General features: G+C 45.5%; 1 protein-coding gene across 1 annotated transcript in view; it reads right to left on the bottom strand.

Annotated features, from left to right (window-relative positions):
* Window positions 1-19891: 19891 nt before the first annotated feature.
* LOC310795879 (uncharacterized protein) overlaps window positions 19892-20287 on the bottom strand; it is a 1098-nt gene continuing 702 nt past the window's right edge. Inside the window, exon 2 of the mRNA XM_083657972.1 lies at window positions 19892-20287. This exon is cut by the window's right edge and continues 138 nt beyond it. Coding sequence (XP_083514098.1) covers window positions 20020-20287 — 268 coding nt within the window. The 3' untranslated portion in view covers window positions 19892-20019.

Here is a 20287-nt window from a genome sequence, read left to right as displayed (position 1 = left end):
GGGAGCTGTCGAAGAGGCGAGGTGTGTTTTCTGAGGGAGCGCCGCCTCCGGAGGCTGTGGACGTTTTGTTGGTTGCGTTGGTGATGTCATCACTGCGCGCCGAGCTCTTCCCAGCCTGCCTCAACGTTCTGATGATCTCAGGGACCTGGAGAGTTGATTGAGAGGAGATACGAGCTTAGCACAAATATCAGTAAGAACATAATCACTGAGATAAAACATTTTGTAAACACGACATTTGACTCCAGTTGTAGTCCACTACAGTCCACTACAGTCCACTACAGTCCAGGGAGCTAATGATCAATGCATCTTATTTTCTTTTTTGATTCTTTTGAATGCATCCCCTGCTTTTTGTTCTGTATGTCTGCTACTACTATAACAGAAACATTTCACACATAACATAACATGCCTTAAGGACATTGTTCATGAGCACTTCTGTGCTGCAGATGATACTAGGCTGACGTTCATATCTCTTACATCATCACCATCACACCCAGAGACACATTAAACTCTCTCTCTCTCTCTCTCTCTCTCTCTCTCTCTCTCTCTCTCTCTCTCTCTCTCTCTCTCTCTCTCTCTCTCTCTCTCTCTCTCTCTCTCTCTCTCTCTCTCTCTCTCTCTCTCTCTCTCTCTCTCTCTCTCTCTCTCTCTCTCTCTCTCTCTCTCTCTCTCTCCTCTGTAAAGACCTTTAGTCTATTTTTTGGTTTAGGTATAGAACAATTTAAGGCTGAATATTTACGATAAATCCAAATTAATTTTCACAAAGGGTGTGTGTGTGTACTGTCACTGTGAATTCAGGCTACATATTATCAGGCCCGAACTCAAAATGTAGGCCAGCTAGAGGAACTAGTGTGTGTGTGTGTGTGTGTGCGCGCGCACACACACACACACACACACACACACACACGTGTGTATGTGTGAATGTGAATGTACATTGCCAAAATGGGTCTATCTATTCCTGGTCTGCTTTGGAGATCCATGAACCCTGACCTTCTCCCTCATCCACAGAGTAATCACTTTGACATTAATACAAACATCACATCATATACACACTCCTACACACACACACACACACACACACACACACACACACACACACACACACACAGAGTATAGAGTAGTACAGTGGTTCTCAACCTTTTTGAGCCGAGACCTCCCAAAAACTTTAGGCTGGGGTTCGCGACCCCCCTCTCGCTGCATGAGACTGCACTGCTCTACACACTCCTAGAAACACAAGATGCACATACACACACCCCCCCCCCCCCCCCCGCCACACAACACACACACACACAACACACACACACACAATACAAACTTGTTTGACTGAACTAATCTGTTGAGAATCCACTCTGCAGAGCTGATGTTGACTTGTAGGCCAATTAGAGGCCTCTTAACCAATCAGAAGCTAGAGACGGTGTCTAACAGTCATAGAGAGGACAACTGGAAAACAGCAAACAGATAGAAATGAATGACACCAAGGAGGAGGAGGTTGTTGGCAGCTATGCTACAGTAAGGATCATTCATTTTGTCCCATGAAAGAGTTCAACATGATCTATTTGGCAGTAGTTTGGATTCAGAAGAGGGGACTTACCAGGCACTGTGCAAAAAACATCAAGACAGTTCATATGGAAGACTCTTCATCAACATCACCATAGAGAACTGTAAGAATGCATAGCGACCAAGTCCCAAGACACCAGAGAGGAAATAATGAACCACCCCCAAGGTCGGTTTTAATACGTGTTGTGAAAAAATATATTGAATATATCTTGATTGAAGTTTATTTGTATATTTTTGGGTCTTTCCCTCCCCCGGTGGGAGAGTGTGTCACAGAGGTACAAATGAAACAACACAGAATCAGGGAGACAATTATGTGTCTGGGCTATAGATAGCAGCCATGTAACACGTGAGTCAACGTAACACGTAAGCACAGAGGCTGCTGGACAAAACATTCCCCTTATCTCCCTACTTCCAAAAAGACCACTTGTTTTTGTGGACTAGAAATGGGCCTCCCTGCCAGAAGTAGGCAGAGCACTGAGACATGAGCGGAGTGGACACACACTATGCAGCGCTCACGTAGAGTACCGCACAGATGATGTATTTCTGTAGGCTTTATCCAGAAATCGCCACCATTTGTTTCTTCAGTGGAAAAGTCTATTGGGTTTTAAGAATGGGGATTTCACTTAAATGCATAAAATAAGGTCTGTGGTTAACAAAGGTTTATGGGAATGTGAATTTGGGTTCAGCATGAGACTCTTCACAAACGTGAATAACTTTTATGCCTTTTTATAAAAATTGCGTTTAAAAAAAAAGCGTTCCAAAAGTCATAAAAGCTATTCGCGTTTGTGAAGATTATCATATCAGCGGAACCCAAATTCGCAATCCCATAAACTTTTGTTAACCACAGACCTGATTTGATGCATTTAAGCGAAACCCCCATGTTAAATCCCATAGACTTTTCCTCTCACAAACCCAGAAGTACACTTCCGGACTCATTCCTGCGGAATAATAATAAAATAAAAAAACATCAACTAATTTATTAACTCATTGAGTGCCAGCCACTTTTGGAGAACGGACGCTCCCAGTGCCAGAGTTTCAGAGCGTTTTCAGTGATTTCTCGAGGCCCACAGAATATTGTGTGATATTACTATGTAAACACCGAACACGCCCAAAGAACGAAGAGACTCTCTTCTATCATCAGCAAAAAAAAGTTTATTGATATCATTTTCCGTTCTTTAGTTATCAGCCGGAGAAGATAGGTGGATTTCAGCAAAAACACACGTTTCAATTTAGAAGCTGAGATATTCAGCCTTTTGTGAAATGAAGCATTTCAAGCACATCACTGACTCTGAAGCTAATATTTTCTGATGTGACACCTCAAAAATAATTTCCTTCAATAAAACAGTGAAAACAAAGGAATTTTGTTTGGCCAAATAATATTTTTTAGCTGCAACCAGCAGCGCTGGCCCCTGCGTGCGCAGACCCTACACCTTCTTGCTGGTCTTGATTTACTGCTGGTGGGCATCAGATATTCTAGCTTGTTTGCCTGTCTCTGTCCATCGAGCCTGCTGTCTGGGTCTGTGTTTACTGTCAATGGTTGTATGCTGCCCTGCGTGCCCCACCCCCCTCCTCCTCCTCCGTGGGAGTGTCTCTGGTGGCTCTGCTGCGTTTGCTCTGCGTTTGCTCTGCACTGAAAAGTGCGCTGCACCCCGCTTTTTCACAGCGTGTCGCCGGCTCCCAGCTGAAAATAATGTAACTTTTCAGAAAGACGCTGGTGTCGGCAACTAAATCAGCTATCGCAGCGGAGACGGAGGGGCTCAATTGTGGCAGCAGATTGGCTGCTGCAGGCACAGCTAACGTTATGCTTCATGCATATCGATGCATACCGATGCGATTTCCGTTTCCCCATGACTTCTTCTCTGTTTTTTCCTCGCCTTTTTCTAATCTGGAGAGCACTGTCGCCACCTAATGGGTCGGTAAAATAGCTTTTACACATTCAACATCCACCATACTTTCACAGGAGATGGATCAGGCTTTGATGCACGTCCCACCGTCAAAAATCGCAATTGACGACTTTAGTCGTCTTTGGCACTCAACGTTACTATTTGAATTGACGACTATAGTCGTCATTGGCACTCAATGAGTTAAGTACATATTAAGTGTCTGGGTGGCAAGCAGGCTGCGATATTTGACAGTTTAACTGGAGCTCTGTCAAACTTTATTTCATGTTATTCTTTATTGTGAATTTAGAAAATGGTCAGGGGGCCACTCTGCACCCTCTCGGGGGCTGCATCTGGCCCCTGGGCCTCAAGTTGCGTATCACTGCCCTAGGTCTTATAGTTTCATATGATACCATAACATGCTGTTCATGCTAGCTTTAACACATTGACTGCCAGCCGTTTTTTTTTTGCTGTAGGTAGCTTTTGCCAAGCCGTTTTTTTGAGGATTCTGGCTCATTTTACAAGAGCCGAGGATTCTTTTCTGCTTGGAGTTTGTCAACACAAAGTTCACAAAAGTACTAATAGAATGTGTGCTTTCTCTGTCTAAAAGAGTTAGTTTGTAGAGTTAGTAGTTATGTAGATATTAGCCGTTGAGTACAGCATGGTTTTAGCGTCTGAGAGTGAAAGCTGAGATAATCGCAGTTTTGTGAAATTCAATCAAACAGGCAGAACAGTCACTTTAACCATTTATTTTTGGCATCAGTGAGAGATCAGACATCCAAACAATATAGTTCCGAACGCCCTCTCCTTCAACTCCTCCCTCCGTAGGCGTGTCTAGTGGCTTTCAGCCTGCGTTTGTCACAAGCAAGTGTTCTGCTGCTGCTGCTGCAGCGAGTTTGAGCAGCATCCCTCCCTGGCAGCGAGTTTGAGCAGCCTCCCTCCCTGGCAGCGAGTGTGGATAGGTCTCACTCGTCTCTTGGGTTTGAGAGCCCCGATGAAGCCCTGTGCGACTCTAGGCTTTATGCTGCCCACCCAAACCATTTCTGGAACCCCCCACCGCAGCAGCGCGAAAGCGTCCCCGCCTACAGTATGAGAATGAGGCTCGTTCGTTTCTGACTGTAAAATCGCCAAGCCATTTCCTTGAGAATGGAGGAAGCAGCCGCGGGAGGCGGCTGCTTTTGGTTGACTTTCTCTCTGTCGGGAGAGGACCGTCGCCACCTAGCTGGTCGGTAAAATAGATTATACACATTCAATACTTCCAATATCTCCATAGGAGACGTGGGGGGCATTGATCCACGTAGCACCGTCAAAAAAAAAAAAACGATTTTTTTTTTGACGTATTAATACGTCAATGGCAGTGAACCGCTGGATTTTTTTTGACGTATTAATACGTCAGTGGCAGTCAACGTGTTAAAAAAAAAAAAATGAGCCTGCTAGAGCTCAGCTGTGGATGGCGGGGACCTGGCGCCCTCAGGATTTTGGGGTGTCAAATCAGATTTGAGGGTGTGGCCAGGGCCACCCCTATAGCCATGCCCCATGTAATTTAGGTAGTTAGTAATTGTTAGTGAAGTATTTTGTCTGACCTAATCTAAAGTGAGGACTATGTATGCCTTACAAAGCATTTATAAATTAGATTAAATACAAGTGTTAAATAAATTAGAAATTAGCTGATTAATCAGGAATAAAACATGTATAACAGTGTTTATGAATTACTTACTAATGCTTAGTAACATATGAACAATGCTTTATAAATGATGAATTAAGTACTTACAGGGCCCGAAATTAAGACCCACCAAGCGGGTCTAGATTTTACGTTTAATGTGTGACGCTCAGGGGTCTACCCTGTGGCGGGTCCCAAAATAGTCATTATGTCAAATTAAAAGTGTGTTTTGGTGCGCAGCTGGCTAACATGAGTGCTCCATGAGACTGTCTCTAGTTAGACGTTAGACTAAATCACTTTCATGCAAAGATGTAGGTTTCGTTTTAACATGAGGGGGGAACACATTGAGTAAGGCAGGAAATGTTGAAAATGTGCTTGTGGTCAGATTGAATTGAATAAATACATTCCATAATTGTAGCGCTAACTCACAAACTTTCACAAACTTTATAGCCTCAAAATGTTTTCTAATCTCAGATGAACCCTGAGGAAGGCAGTTTACACACCATTCATTTATTTATTTATTTAACACCTGGGCCATAAACAAAGTGGCTTTTGGGTGCGTTACCTTGTCTGGGTCCAAAGCAAAGTCTGAATCCAGGAGCTCTCCGGCGTCGTCGTCAGGCTCTCCTTCATAGATCTTGTAGGCAGGGTTCCCGATCTCCACGTTCATCGCTCCATTGGTCATCCTGTGGTGCTGGAAGCCCTTGGCACTGTGAACAAGCAAAGACAAGCAAAACGGAGTTAGAGCATAAGTTATGAAGGATTGGGTTTAGAACACACGGGTGCAAAAAAAAAAAGAGAACAAACTATTATTTAAACCTTGACTCAAACAGTTCACAGAGGACAGAAATGTTTAATAACCTAGCAATAAGCCAGACGATCACTCACCACCAGCTACACACAGTCAAGACAACACATGTAAAGGGGCACGGTGGCTCAGTGGTAGAGCTGTCGCCTCACAGTCAGAAGGTCCTGAGTTCGATTCTCGCCTGGGACACTGTGGGCGCTGTGGTTGTGTTCCCCCCCATATCTTCAGTGCCTACTGCCCAGGTGGGGTATCTCGTCGTAAGGGCCTTTCTCTCTGTGTGGAGTTTGCATGTTCTCCCCGTGCTCGCCCAGGGGGTTCCTCCGTATATAACCACCCCACTAAAAACATGCAGAAGATCAGATCGTCATTGTCAACCGACCAGTGACGACAACATCCGAAGTTGGTCCCCGGGCGCTGTACGAGAAAGCGACCACTGCTCCTGGCCTGCCCACCGGAGGAAAGGACATGCCTGGATGGGTTAAATGCAGAGGACACTTTTCACCGGCCACCGTCAGCATGAGTGTGTTGTGGCCGCATGCATGTATTGTTCGTGTGACAATAAAAGACGGGCTTGTCCGTTACGAGAGTTTTTTTTTTTTTTTTAAAGGTTGTCAATGAGCTTTCTGTCAAAAGGCCCTTTGATCACACCGATATACCAGCCATTATAAAACGGCTCTCTCAAATCAAGCAATCTGATTGGTTCACAGCCATTGTATAAATCCAGTAACCCACTCCAATAACCCATGGCCATGGGTTATTGAGTTGCCATGGCAACTCTCTTACTAAAAGGCTTTGGTTACCTCAAATGACAGTGTAGAAAAAACAAATGGCGGAGACAGCTGTCAGATCCTTGTGAATCGATCTTCGCTTATAACTTTACTAATACTTCGCAGAAAATTATGTTTTGTACAAGAATAGACGCGGGCTAATGACGTCTTTGCAAAAAAAAGGCTGTTAACCCCGCATTTAACCCTGCATTTAACCCCGTAACGTTAGTTGGTGTCGGGCTTTCCAGAAAGCTCTCAGCTTCTCAGCAAGCGCTGAGAATGCAGCGGTGCGCTCGAGCTGCCTGTCGGGCTTTCCAGAAAGCTCTCAGCTTCTCAGCAAGCGCCAGGATTGGCCAATGTCAACTTCAGTCTCCAGAACGATCCAATCAAATCACCCGCACGTTCTTGCGGTCCCGCCTTACAGTAGTGTTTCAACTGACTCTAAATATACCGCAGCATGTCTATGAAGGAGAATGCTGGACTTTCACACTGTCAATATTTGGTGGTTTGCAAGCACATCAACAATAGTCATAGATGCATACACTTTACTACTATGGAAGCACATGGTGTTAAGCATCAAGTCGGCCTAGCACACATTGACTACGTTTACATGCACACAATATTCCGCTTTTTGCCCATATTCGGAAAATGACAATATTCCGACTAAATGAATAATCCACTATTTGTTCCCGTTTACATGCAGCCGTAGCTCGCCCTCCCCAACACGTGAGGGAGGGGGGGAGAGAGAGATGCAGGTAGGCGGAGCCGCAGAGTTTTTCTGTTGAGAATAAACAGAGCAGCACTATTCTTACGAGCATCACTTCTTGGTCCATTTCAGGAGCTTGCTGCTGAAAAGTTTGGTGTTGCGCATCCAAGTCTTTCATAAAAAGTAGGCTAGTAGCCTACGTTATTACCTCGCAGGCTCGCAAGCACTTTGGACTTCCGTGGACACTACTCTCTCTTTAAATATCTCTCTCTTTAAAACGATGTTTCTCATCTCCTCCCGATCAGAAATGTCAGCTTTTCTTTTGGCATGCCAGAGATGATGGATTATTATGATTATATCGCTTGTTCTAGAGCTTTCTAGCACACATCAGTTGACCACAAACAGGCAACATGCGTCGCAAACTGCGGTAAAAACCCTGATTGAGATGCATATTCCGAATGTGCTGTATACATGATCAAAGAATCCTCCGAAAACCCGAATAATACTGGATTAACCCAGATGTCTTAATCGGAAAATGCTAAATTCTGAAAAAGGGCAAATTCGGAAAATGCAACTGCAATATGCTGTTTACATGACCCTTATCAAATATATTGTCATTTTCCGAATAATAGTGGAATATTGTGTGCATGTAAACGTAGTCAGTGTAAACAGGGGAGAGTATGGAGAGGGAGAGGGGCAAAACAGTTCAATTGACTTTGCATCACCAGAAAAGAGATTCCATATTCCATAGTCAACAGACCCCTGCGTTGCTGGGTGGGAAACCCTGAGGGAGGCAAACAGGAGATGGCAGGCAAGGACCACAAACAGACAGGTTCTACACTGACCAGCAGCATGGACACATGGACTGACAGACAGCATGGCCAATCTGACTGGATATTAGGGAAGGGAGGGGGCGGGATCTGGGGGGTCATAGGACCAACAGGTGAATTACATTACATGTATGTAACTCTATAAAGTTACCACAAGCGTTGAGAAGGAGATTTGCCCGTCCATAGGAGATGAGAGGTCAGAGAAAAAGAGAGAAGCTAGATAGTACAGGTGAGAGGAACGGACCAGAAATGGAGGAGACAGTTCAAGTGAACAGCTTGTTGTTGGCCTCTGAAACAGCTACTTACCCACGCATTCTCCGCTTGTACCACAAGATGGCGCCGACCACCAGCAGTGCCAGTAACAGCAGCAGGAGCACTGGGATGACTATGGAGGCAGTGCCTGCAAGTAAAGAACAGCAGCCAATGAGACCCAAGGGCACATTTTCTTTCTTGGCTCAATTCTCTTAGTAATGCACACACATTATTTTGGGGTTGCTGTAGCACAGTGTGGGACAACACAACTGTCAAATTTGATCATTGTACCCATTATCACTATGACGAAAAGTAGTGGAACAAGAAAACACAACATTTAGGCATTGAGGCATATTTATTATTGCCTTCAAAAAGTAGCCAGTACACTTTTGGCAGTGTATAATTAAGCAATATAGCATGAGAGCAAGTGTGTTGTGGCGAATATATCCCGCTGATAAGCTGTTATCCCACGAGGCCGCAGGCCGAGTGGGATAACAGCTTATCAGCGGGATATATTCCACAACACCACGCAGCTCGAGTGCTATATTGCTTTTATAAAACGGTTTCCAAGTATAATAATATAATAATAATAATACTATAAGTCCGACTGGCATGGTATTCTGATAGAGTCAGTTGAAACACTACTGTAAGGCGGGACCTCTAGCAAGAAGATAGACGTGCGGGTGATTTGATTGGATCGTTCTGGAGACTGAAGTTGACATTGGCCAATCCTGGCGCTTGCTGAGAAGCTGAGAGCTTTCTGGAAACCCCGACAGGCAGCTCGAGCGCAGCGCTGCATTCTCAGCGCTTGCTGAGAAGCTGAATGCTTTCTGCAAAGCCCGACACCAACTAACGTTACGGGGTCAAATGCGGGGTTAAATGCGGGGTTAACAGCCTTTTTTTTGCAAAGAAGACATTAGCCCGCATCTATTCTTGTACAAAACATAATTTTCTGCGAAGTATTAGTAAAGTTATAAGCGAAGATCGATTCACAAGGATCTGACAGCTGTCTCCGCCATTTGTTTTTTTTGAGGTAACCAAAGGCTTTTAGTAAGAGAGTTGCCATGGCAACCAATAACCCATGGCCAAGGGTTATTGGACTCGGTTACTGGAATTATACAATGGCTGTGAACCAATCAGATTGCTTGATTTGAGAGAGCCGTTTTATAATTAACAATTGTATCAGTAGTCTATAATATCCTGGCTGCTGAACAACATAAACACTGTGGGTAACAGCGGAGTGACACTCAGCAGCAGAGCCCAGCGCTGCCTGCAGATAGACCAATTATACGCCTACGTCACAATGACAACAAACAGCATCAGATGCGCAAGACGGAGGCAGAAAGACAGACTCCGCGCAGCCCTGTCAAGTAGTTTTCCAGTGGCCCGAAAACTATTCGAGCAAGACATGTCTTCGTGTTGTACAGTGGGATGCCAGAATCGGAAAGCTATTGTAGCAGAGTATTCGGGTCCGCCCATTCACACTGGGTTAATAAAATAATAAACGATAGAGCCAGGCTGTAACGTTATAACCAGCTTCACCTTTATTCTCCCCACATATCCTGTTCTACGGCAACCGGAGGGAACATACACAGCCTCGCACACACGCAATAGAACACAACACAACACTGAACAGTCTGTTACACTATCAACAAAGCAAGGACTAAAGTTTTACCGAATCCCGTCAACTCATACTGCTTTTAATGCTAACCGTAGGTGTCTTTGGTTGCAAGCCCAAAGAGGAAATCGTTAAAAATGCCCGACTTTGCAGTGCTCGCTCATTTCATATCAGGTATGCTGTAGTAGGCTGCTAGTGACAGCCACATCGCTCGGTTAGTTAACAACCAAGTAACGTTAAATAATGTCATTATTGAGTTGAACTGATTGGAACGAGGACATCATTAAAAATGCCCGAAATGTAGTGCTCTTCATAATCAGGTAAGCTGCCTGAAACTGTAGGCTGCTCAGCCACATCACTCGGTTAGAACGACCAAGTAACGTTACATAATGTCATTATTGAGTTGTGTGCATTATCAACATAACAATATATCTTTGCAAGTTACAGAATAATTATCTACGCTATCCCCAGTTATAAAGGAATGCACGATATATGTATTGCTGGCCACTCTAGGCTTGGCGAATTGACAGCGCCAGTGCGTATGGTATGGGTCTGTAAGACGCATCCCATTAACCAACGTTAATTTCGATGCATAACATTGCTTATCACTAGGCGATAAGCTGTGGTAGTAAGCCGAGAACTGCATTTTAAAACTAAAATCTAACTGTGTGTCGCAGATGAGCACAGAGCAGTCCTGACAGCGGCGTCTTTCACACAGCTCTGTCTGTGTCAATGAGCGGCTCCGGGCTTTTTGCCTACACGATGCGCGCGGAGCTCCATGTTGACAAGCTGTATAAGGGGTCTATAGGGACAGATCAGAGCCTCAAAGCAGTCGCTCGTCGCGGCTGCCTTTAATAGCAGTTCATCTCCAAAAGGCAGCAGACTTGCAGGCATTTTTTTCCCCATTTCATGACAACGTGAAACACACCGTGAACACCCTCCAACGCGAGGGGAATCTGTGAGTGAGAGACGAGTGCTGTGCTTGCCTGGTGCAGCAGGGCACTGGTGACAGACAGCCTGAGAGAAGCGAGGAGGAGAGGGCTCCATGCTGCTGACTCACCGAGCGGTGTGAAGTGAACACCGCTACCGTACACAACACAGCTCGCGCAAAATGACCCGTTTCACTATCAGAATTTGGTCAAGTAACATTAGAAAGTATAGAAGTGCCGCACGATTAGCCTACTTCCTCATCAGACCGCCGTCAGACTCGCATTTTCCTCTCTACCCTCGCTGCTGTAGGTCCCGCACAGAATCGTGAAGTAACAAGTAATGAGCCTGTTTAAACCGCAATAATTGTAAGTACGCTACATGTACGTTACTGATGAAGTAATTCGTTACAGTACTCGTTACCGCAAAAAGTAACTTAGTTACTGTAACGCGTTACTTAATAACGCGTTAGTCCCAACACTGTTTGGGAGTGATTGACAGGTGGCCTGTCCAGTGATCGCGCAGCTCGCCGATCACGGACCAATAGCAGCCGGCTCTGTGGGAAAACCCTGATCTCGCGTGAGCTGTGTGAGATTGACTGGTTGAAGCTACAACTGTTGAGCAAAGTCTTAAGGATCAGTTTATGCAGAAATGGCAAAGTGAGCTCAGAAGCATGACATCATGTGACTTGTACGTAGAATTAAAAAAATAACTCAAACTGGAAAATTATCTGCTGTATGTAAACCAAAGGCATAGACATGCAATCTGTAACTTCAGGGTTAATAACACCAGAATCCCCAAGGTTGTTGGTAGATATAAAGGACTGCATAGAAGTATGAGGATCTGTAACCTCTGTAGTGACAACTGTGTGGGAGACGAGTATCATGTTTTGTTTGAATGCAAGAATGCAATTATTTTGAATTTCAGAGAGTTATATTTACCCAGATATTATTTAACTTGTCCATCTATGTTTAAACTGATCTTACTACTACAATCAGACAGACAAAAAGTAATGTGTAAATTAGGTGCTTTTTTGAAGAATGTCCTGCCTCTGTTCAAATGACATATGCAGCCATGCCTTGTGCCATTGTAGCCTATTGTTTTTGTATGTTTTGTTTGTGCTCCATACCATGTGATCATGGTCAATGAGTCACATTAAATAAATGAAATGAAAGAGGAGAAAAGATAAACACAGGGAAAGTGTTAACATCCATGTCCCAAATCATGTTTTCAAACCCTATAACAGATCCCAGACACAAGCGTGGAGAGAACTCAACTGTTTTTGAGGCCGGAGACGGCGATGACGGGATCGGAGCCGTCCAGACGAACGCTACCGATGACCGAGAGTTTAGCGTCGGCCCAGTACAGACGCTCGTTGAAGTAATCCACTGCCAGACCTGTAGAGACAGAATGCAAAAAGAGCTTGCAGATAACGATATAAGATGTCATATAATGCTATGCTACAAGCTACAATGCTAATGCCATACTGTCTGACCGCCTGCCCCGCCGCAAACACTTTATAGCAGTGGTGACCAATTTGGGGCCCGCGGGCCAAACTTGGCTCTGTTTGTTTTGGCCCGCCACGGATTTGGGGGGAAAAAAATGCAAAAAATATATATATATATATATATATATATATTTTTTTTTTTTTTTTTTTTGCATGCCTTTTTTTTTGCATGCCAGGCCAGAGTGTGAGAGCAATTCAATCAATAGACAATAACATTGGTGTGTTTAAAATGAGATATTCCACTAAATATGGCTAAAACAGATTCAAACATGCAAAAAAGGCAATTTTTTTAATAAATTTTTTTTTGGGGGGGGGATGGGTTGGATCAGAGCCGTATAATAGAAGAGTTCCGACATCTCCATTCACTCCAATGGACCAGTTTTTTTCCAGGAAGTAGAAAGTGGAACTCTTGAGTAAAAGAAGCAGCACTGTCGAGTTGCAGAAAAATAGACAGTGTTGTACTTTGAAAGGGTTTTTCATCCCTTGAAATTAATCAAATTGTACATTATCAGCTTTATTTTCACATGCAAAAGTAGCGCGAGACCCATTCCTGGCTGTTCATTGGCTAATGAGTCTCGCATTTTGGTCCTCCGCTGACGCCACTCTCTCTCTAGAGGACACTAGGTTGGATCTAAGAGCTTCGCCCCCCCCCTGAGCTGATGGGGTCGCTCCGCCCCTGTACCTTGAGGATTTTTCAAGTTGTGAATTAAGTCAAATTTCTCTCTTGATTACAAAGGTGGAAAATACAACTGTTTTTAACTGGGTGTTTACTGGTGGAATGTTTAAGCTCCCCACAAATGCAGATGTTTTTTTAAATAGATCTAACCAATTGAAAATTATTACAATTACCAAACAGATAAAAAGTAGATTATTATATTGAAATGTTATTTTAGATTTAGAATGTTAATTTTCTATGTAATTCCACAACGTTTATTTTTGGCCCTCGGCCCTCCACCCAGATTGAGTTTTGGCCCTTCATGGGAAATAATTTGGGCACCCCTGCTTTAGCTTTGATGCAGCTGCGCTCGCGCGTACGCACACACACACAGGCCACTGATTCCTCTCACACACGCACGCACGCACGCACACGCACACACACACACACACACACACACACACACACACACACACACACACACACACACACACACACACACACACACACACACACACACACACACACACACACACACAGGCCAGTGAGGCCACTGATTCCTCTCTTACCCTCTCTGTGGATCCACTACGATGGCGTATGACTCGTCGATCATGCCAGAGATGAGGGTCTTGCAGTTCTGACCCGACATCTGAGCCACCTCGATCACATCTCGGCCAGAATCGGTCCAGTAGAGGTTACCAGCCACCCAGTCCACTGCTATGCCACGGGGCATCTTCAGCTCTTGGATCTGCACACGAGGGGGATCTTGTTAGTGTTTGTGTGGGTCTCCTCGCTCTCACCTGTCTGAGGTGGCACCTCTCTTTTCCAAGCCCCACTAGCGGCGTCCATGTGTGTTGTTTGTGTATCATGACGGGGCAGAGCCGTGAACCAACTGGGACCTTCGGATTTTCTGGCCTTCTATTAGGAAAAGTGCGCTGGAATGGCAAAGTGGGAGCTCCGACTTGAAAACTGGGAGAAAAAAATCTACCCCCACTAGGCTGGGAACCAGTTGTCTGGCGTCACACAACAATGGCCGCAACATGGAGTACCGTATGTTGTCCAAGTCCTATGGTCCAAGTAGCCTAGGGCCCGCTAGGCCCTGCCCCTGGGAGTTGCCAGAGGGCCCCGCGGGCCGCCCTCCAAAGCAATGCTGATTATGCAGAATTTACCTATTATCGTTTAACTGACCTGGCAACCCCTATCACTGCTGGCTTCTTGACACTGATAGGGCTACAAGCGAGCGTCATCATCGTCACGTTTGTTTTGACCCCCCCCCCCCCCCTCCCATCCCCCGCCCCGCCTCCACGCTCACTGCTCACCAGTCTGTAAACATTCAATTCAGGCAGCATGATGTCTAAACGGAGCTATCCGCCTGGCCCCGGAAAAAAGAAAAGGAAGGAAATTGAAGAGGGCAAGAGGCAAGCACAAGCACAAGGTAATGTTCAGTTATGTGTTTCTACCAGATGATGTATATTTAATGACAGAACACGTCTGTCTACACTTTTAACATGTGTGCCGTGTGGGTGCACCTGTTGTTAACACCTATAATATATGTTGTGCACCTATAATAACTCCGAGCGCGGGTGGTCGTTAGCTCTCGACACTGCTAGTAATAATTATGTCACGGAGGCAGACTTGATAGCAACATAGGCTTTACTGTGGAACATACATACTACAGGCATGAGTCATCGATGCAAGAGTAATCACTTCAACAGCCCAACATAACAGAGCACAGAGTGCTCGATCAAATCCACCACATCCCCCTTTTCTAGACTGGGACATGGACTATGGATCCAGTTACCTTAACTCTTACCATAACATCATGTGTAACATATATATTGAATAAACCACTTTGTTTTCATTTTTGTTTCTCAATAAACATTTCAACAAACATTCCAATGCGTTTCAATTTCACAACCTTCTGTCCTTTTTTTTTTTTTTTCTTTCTTTCTTGGGACTCACTTAAGGTGCATAGAATTACAACTCAGTCAAGTGTCCATGAGATTAGTCTCTGTATCTGGCAGGGCGTCTGATCGCTCTACCACTTCTGGTGTGGCGTGCAGGAGAGTCGTTAGTACTCACTGGAGGGTCTTGTCGTGGCGGTTCGGCTGACCTGGGTGTTTGAGGAAGCATTACCTCCGAGTGTTCATCAGGGTCAGTGTCTCTGCATAGACTCGGGTGTATCTTTCTCAGATGGCGCCTGTTCCTCCGTAACGTCTTTCCTGCAGGTGTCTGAACTGTGTAGGATCGTGGCTCTTCCCTCTGGTGCATCACTACAGCCGGCTCCCATCCACGCCGTGTTTGCATGTGTACAGTGGTACCTGGGTTCAGCGCTGGCAGTGGCTTGGCGTCTCGGTCGTAGTAGCGCTGTAGGCGGGACTGCAGATCCTGTAGCCTGCTGTGCACATGCTGCGGGATGGACTGCTGCAGCATGGTGCTGGTACATGGGAGTGTGCTCCGCAGGATCCTTCCCATCAACATCTGTGCGGGTGACACATCCAGGCCCGTCACTGGTGTGTTTCTCAGCGACAAAAGCACTAGATGTGGGTCTGTGCCTGTTTGCAGTGCTTTCTTTAGTGCATGTTTCACTGTCTTTATGGTCCTTTCAGCAAGTCCATTTGACTGTGGGTATCCTGGGCTGGAGTGTGTGAGCTTGAACTCCCATGAAGCAGCAAATGATTTCATCTTGTAGCTAGCAAATGGAACATTGTCACTCACAAGCTCTTTGGGGATTCCGTGTCTGGCAAAGACAGCCTTCATTTTCTGGATGACTGTGTGAGCTGTCTTGTCAGGCAGGTTCAGCACCTCTGGGTACTTGGTCAGATAATCCACCAGCAGAAGGTATGACTGACCTCTCAACTCAAAGATGTCTGCTCCAACCTTCATCCACGGTAGCTCTGGAACTTCATGTGTGATGAGTGGCTCTTTCTGGTGTTGTGGCTGTAGCTGTTGGCACGGCGCACACTTCTCCACCATTAGCTCAATGTCACGTGCCATTCCAGGCCAGTAGAGGACTTTTCTAGCTTTAGCCTTTGTGCGCTGCACTCCTTGGTGAGCTAGATGTAGCTTCTCCAAGATTACCTTTCTGAAGCTCTGGGGAATGATGATCTTGTCTCCGACCATCACAACACCGTTCCTCAGGCTGATGCTGTGTCTCATTGGCCAGTAGCTGTGCAGGCTCTTGTCCACGCTGTGTCGTTTTGCTGGCCATCCTTTCTTGTGTTTCTCACACACCGCTTGTAACACGTTGTCTGCGGCAGTTGCCTCTTTCAGCCGGCTGAGTGTCTCTTCACTCAGCGCATCCGTCCGTGGCCTCCATGGCATACACGACTTTTTCATCAAAAGTGTTCTCGTCGACGTCTTCTCCTTCTCCGCTAGCTGTCGCACGGGACAGTGTGTCGGCAATATACATGTATTTGCCTGGCGTGTATGTGATGTTCAGATCGTACCTCTGCAGTTGTAGGAACATACGCTGCAAACGTGCTGGTGCCTTGCTCAGTGACTTCCGCGCGATGATCTCCAGAGGCTTGTGATCTGTCTGCACTGTCACTGTCCTGCCGTATATGTACTGGCGAAATCTTTTGGCTGCGAAGACGATGGCAAGCAGCTCCTTCTCTATCTGAGCATATCTTTGTTCAGTCTCAGTGAGTGCTCGTGATGCATAGCACAGGGGTTGACCTTCTTGGAGGAGACATGCCCCCAGCCCGTCTTTTGATGAGTCTGCCTGTAATGTCAGCGGCTTCTTGTGTTTGTAGAACCTCAGTCCAGGGGCTTGTGTGAGGGCAGCCTTTAGCTTCTCCAGCGCTGCACTGTGATGCGGGCACCACTGCCACATCGCATCCTTTCTGAGTAGCTGTCTGAGAGGTGCCGTCAACGAGGCTTCGTTCGGGATGTACTGTGTTAGGTACTTAGTCAGCCCCAGCAGACGTTGTAGGGCTTGTTTGTCCTCTGGGGGCGGCATGTTGGTGATTGCCTTCACCTTTGCACCGTCAGGTTTCTGTCCCCCTGGCGTGATGATGTGACCCATATATTTTACTGTGTCAATTTTGAACTGAATCTTGTCTCTGTTGAACTTCACATTGGCAGCCTCTGTTCTCTCCATCACTTTGCGCAAGATGTCATCATGCTCTTTATCTGATGATGCAGCAATGATCATGTCATCTGTGATAATGTGTACACCCTGTATGTCACCAAAGGTCTCACAGTTCTTCTGTTGAAATACCTCACTCGCAGATTTGATGCCAAATGGCAGTCTGAGGAAGCGGAACCGGCCCCATGGTGTGTTGAAGGTGCACAGTTTTGAAGATGGCTCGTCCAGCCTGATCTGCCAATATCCATCTTTCTCGTCTAGAATAGTGAAGATGGATTTCCCTGCCAGCTTGCTGCACACATCCTCAGGGGTGGGAATGTTGTAGTGCTGGCGCATAACAGCCTCATTTAGGTCACAAGGGTCCAAGCATACCCTTAGTGCACCATTTTTCTTTTGAGTGACGACAAGGCTGTTCACCCACTCTGTCGGCTCTTTCACAGCTGTTATGACATCTCTTCTCTCAAGGTCTTGTAGTGTGTCCTTTAGCTTGTCAATGACTGAGAGTGGGATGTTCCTGCAGCCATGGATCACAGGCATGACAGACGGCTTAAGATGTATGTGATGAACCCCTGGGAATTCACAGAGCCGTGTGAAGACTGATGCATACATCCCAACCAACTCCTCTTTGGTGGCTGGAGGCTTTGGTGGCATTGTGGTGAGTGACTCAACCCTCTTTACCAGCTGCAAGTCTTCACATGCTGCTCTGCCCAGGATCGATGTGTCTGTCTGATTTGTCACGTGAAATGTCAGTGTAGCTGCAGCTTTGGCTGTCTCACATCTCAAAGATACGACGCCGTCTGGGTGCAGGCGAGCTCCCCCAAACGCAATCAACACTGTCTTTGTGGGGCGCAGCTGAATGGGACCCGGCATCTGTCGGACAACGGATGAAGGTAGCACGTTTGCTTCAGCGCCTGTGTCAAGCTTGAATTTCACGGCTACACCTCTGATGCTGGCTGTTGTATACCATGCACCGCCCTGTACCTGGCCCACTGCGTGTCCTTCACTCTCCACAGTGCCGATGTACAAGGAATCCACGTCACTCTCAATACAGTTCACAGTCTTTGTCTTATAGTTGCTGTTACTGTAGCTGGCTGCTCGGTACACCTTGGAAAAATGATTGCTTTTTCCACATTTGTGGCACACTGCTCCATAAGCAGGGCACTGGCGCGGCTCATGTCTCTTTCCACATCTTCGGCAGTCTCCGCCGGATGATGGCTTCTTACTGCCCTTGTTCCAAGAGCCCGCTCTCTTCTGCCCTGGTGCTCTGTCTATAGTGGGATGTTCCGACCGAGACGCGGGTGGTCGTTAGCTCTCGACACTGCTAGTAATAATTATGTCACGGAGGCAGACTTGATAGCAACATAGGCTTTACTGTGGAACATACATACTACAGGCATGAGTCATCGATGCAAGAGTAATCACTTCAACAGCCCAACATAACAGAGCACAGAGTGCTCGATCAAATCCACCACACTAACATTATACAATAACATTTGAATTTATAGGCCTCAGTATTTCATGGGATTTAGATTCATCTGATCTAATATTGACATAAAGTAGAATATCACTTACAATATGAATAGGAAGAATGTTGTGATCATGCTGCAGTGCTATGCTACCATTACTGCATTATGTCAGCATGCATTTTCAGCTGTTACAATCCTCTACCCACAATGCTTGTTCAGTATCAAAAGCGGGGTTTTACTTGGTGTTAAATGGGCGTAAAGCAGTTATGCCCTTTTGACAGCAAACAAAACCCCCTTATATGTCTTTTTTCCCCCATTAAAACGTGGCTTATGACTTCAGTTGTGTCCTTTTGGCACTGAAAGGATCTTACTGAGGCCTTTCAATTTACCTTTAAATTATAATACTCATATTCACCCAAAATCACATGTCACCCACTCACAGTGTTGGGCAATTTACTTGCAACATGTAATATACTACATATTACTAGTTACTTTCATTTGAATGTAATAAGTTACTTTACAATATTACTGTCTGCGTAGAGTAACTTGTTACTTATTACACTACTTTTCCATTACTTTCAAATAACAGCAGCAGCAGAATGACATCGCCGCCCCGGAACCATCCTGAAAAATAATTTCAACCGCCTTGAAGTCAGTGTAAACAATCCAAAATTCTAAATGTTATCCGTTTCCTTTGTTATTATCATCTATAGTGGTTATTTGCATAAAAAACAGTTTGATTAGGAAATGATTGTATCTTCATTTAAATATGTGATTTGATTAAAAAAAACGAACTCAATTTGTAACTTGAGTTACTTGACAAAGTAACTGGTATAATATTACTGAAATCCTATAAGTAATAAGTTATATTACTGAGTTACTGCTAAAAGTAATATCTTACATGTAATATGTTACTTTTGTAATGAGTTACCCCCAACACTGCCCACTCAAAACACATTCATGTTCTGGAATAACTCTACTCGAAAGAAACAGAGCAACAAATACATATTTTCATTTGTTTTTTATTAGAAACAATAAAACATTTCCACCAAAACAATATTATAAAGGCATGTAAACATGGAGACATAACTCCTTAGTGCATAGAAATAAATATGTCTTCAGCTCTCTGAGAGCCTCACTTTGGTCTTTTGCTGGTTCAGCCACCGTACTGCGTCCCACCACCATGTGGTGCTTGTAATCCGTTCATAAACAGCACGTCAATCCACTGTGCACTTATAAGCTACTCCACCAGAGTACGTACAAAAAAAGTGTCGTTTTTTTGTTCGGCCACGTCCCCCTTCAAGTCCTCATCTGTGTCTGTCCAAACAGCCAGTCCACAGGGTCCGCGCCCCTGGCCATCCTCAGAGACATCTCCTCTGTGTTTCGGCTGAGGGAGGAGGCTTTGGAAGTCCGTAGCGCGCGGGGTGGTGCGCGGTGCAGCGCCACCGAGTGCTTCATCTGGGGCTTGGAGAAGTACCGTGGCCGGGGCGACCTCTGGAGCCGGACGGGGCCACAGCTGGGGGCCTCCACAGGACGAGCGAGAGCCTGGATACTTGTCATGTAGTCC

Source organism: Poromitra crassiceps (assembly GCF_964638095.1).
Source record: "Poromitra crassiceps genome assembly, chromosome: 22".
NCBI classification, from domain to species: Eukaryota; Metazoa; Chordata; class Actinopteri; order Beryciformes; family Melamphaidae; genus Poromitra; species Poromitra crassiceps.
Note: the sequence above shows the minus strand (reverse complement) of the source record. Positions and strands in the feature narration are given on the sequence as shown.